This window comes from Aphanomyces astaci (genome assembly GCF_000520075.1).
Source record: "Aphanomyces astaci strain APO3 unplaced genomic scaffold supercont1.678, whole genome shotgun sequence".
Taxonomy (NCBI): domain Eukaryota; phylum Oomycota; class Saprolegniomycetes; order Saprolegniales; family Verrucalvaceae; genus Aphanomyces; species Aphanomyces astaci.
In genome coordinates, this window is record NW_009798941.1 from 1 (window position 1) to 1,719 (window position 1,719).

The 1,719-nt window shown below is 50.0% G+C and overlaps 1 protein-coding gene across 1 annotated transcript; it reads right to left on the reverse strand.

Annotated features, from left to right (window-relative positions):
* Nucleotides 1–1,140: 1,140 nt before the first annotated feature.
* Nucleotides 1,141–1,713, reverse strand: H257_19485 (hypothetical protein; the record flags this gene model as incomplete). The annotated part of the gene is made up of 1 exon (XM_009848626.1): nucleotides 1,141–1,713. One exon carries the CDS (start codon nucleotides 1,711–1,713, stop codon nucleotides 1,141–1,143), a length of 573 nt encoding a protein of 190 aa, XP_009846928.1.
* Between the last annotated feature and the right edge of the window lie 6 nt (nucleotides 1,714–1,719).

Consider the following 1,719-nt stretch of genomic DNA (forward strand, 5'->3'; position numbering starts at 1 on the left):
GGTGGCTTTACAGTCACTGCAACACTGTCCTGGATCCGTTTGGTCGGTGGAAGCAATGTCGTGGCCAACCAAGTCGACATCAACTAGTACGGGGCATGTTTGGGCGAGGGTTTGTACGGCCGCCAGAACCGAAAGCGCCGCAACGATGCAGGTGCGAGTGGAAAGGACCATGGCGCGTTGGCGATGGTAAGATGAACAATGCAAGACTTGGAAATTTGGACGACCGAGCTCTGAGTGGGTGTATTCACAGTCATGTGGTGTGGTTGGTTGCCATGTGGTGTCGTTGGTTGCTGTTTTGTTTATCTATGTTTGGTACTTGCATACTACGCACATATGGACGTCAGCTCCACCAAAAACTATGAATGTACCATATATTTCGGTGGAGGGGGAAATGGCTTACACATGATATCTGGCCCCGACGACGGGCTTTTACGCGAGTGCTCCACCAACTATACCCTCACAAGAACATTTGGATATGTTTCATCTCTCCCAATTAAGTAGTGCTACAGCTAGCTCCTCATGGGATTCAAATTCAGCTATGAATTGCACCATCGCCATTCATGGTGTACTTTTAGTTACTACATGGGTTAACTGTAAAGTACAGGAACGTTACTGTGTAGACGGGAACGTTAGGTGAAGTGGCCTAGACACTCATATTCCAGGCACCATGTCATAGAATATTGCTTCAATCGTGCATGTCTTTGGGCGTTGTGGCGCCAAGTGTGAGGTGGTTGATTTACATGCCAGTGCGGCAATGCAAGATCAAAGCGTCAGTGTACGTGCTGCCATCAAATCGGCCGACCTGGTACTCACAATTCCGTTCGGTGATTTATGCTTTCACTGACTGTTGTTAATGATAACTGAGCACTGGCGATGCAAAATAGCCCCAGGAATAGGTATTATATGGGTGTCTAAGCTGCCTAATGTTCGTGGGTGGGGTAGAAGCATCATGCAACGTTAGGGTAATAATTCATTCAAGTACCAAACACTGCACTCGTGAAATGGGCGCCCCCTTCACGGCTATCTTTGCTGGAGTAGCAAACTGTTTTTGGGTGGGGTAGAGTCACGATTAACCAACCACAAACGAAACGTTCGTGTAAATCAAATTGAGAATCCAAATATACTGCCCTGGTCATCATTCTACGCAACTTGCTTAACATCTCCGCGACAGTCGTAGTACTTGAAGAGGATGTCTTGCCAGTGCTCGATGCGGACGGGATTGGTCCCACTTTTGATGCCCTGCAACAGGGCAAACGACTTGGACGATCCTGTGATATGCCACTCGGCTTTGAACTCTGGCGTAAAGTCCGCGACGGAGCCCGGCATGCAATTCTCCTGCAGCAACAAGTTCATCTTTTGCACCTCCAAGTACGCTTCGTCCGTGGTCAGTCCTTGGCTGTCGGCTTGGGTGAGGACGGCGTCTTCGAACGCCAGCACGTTTTGGTTTTCGGCCAGCACGACTGGCTCGACAACGTGGTCAATGGTCACGTTGGCATGGCTCACTTCTTGAACGCTCTCGATGCCACCGGTGGAGCTACTACTGCTTCCGCATGTGGTGTACATGTCCCCCAGCAGTCCCTTAATATCAAACGAGTAGCCCAATTGACGGGCGTCCGTGAGTTTGTAGTACTGCGTGGGCAAGTCCTTGAAGAACGACCCAATGAGCGGGTCGTTGGCCACTTCAATCGTTTGGCCCGAAACGACCAGTCGCATGCGAAG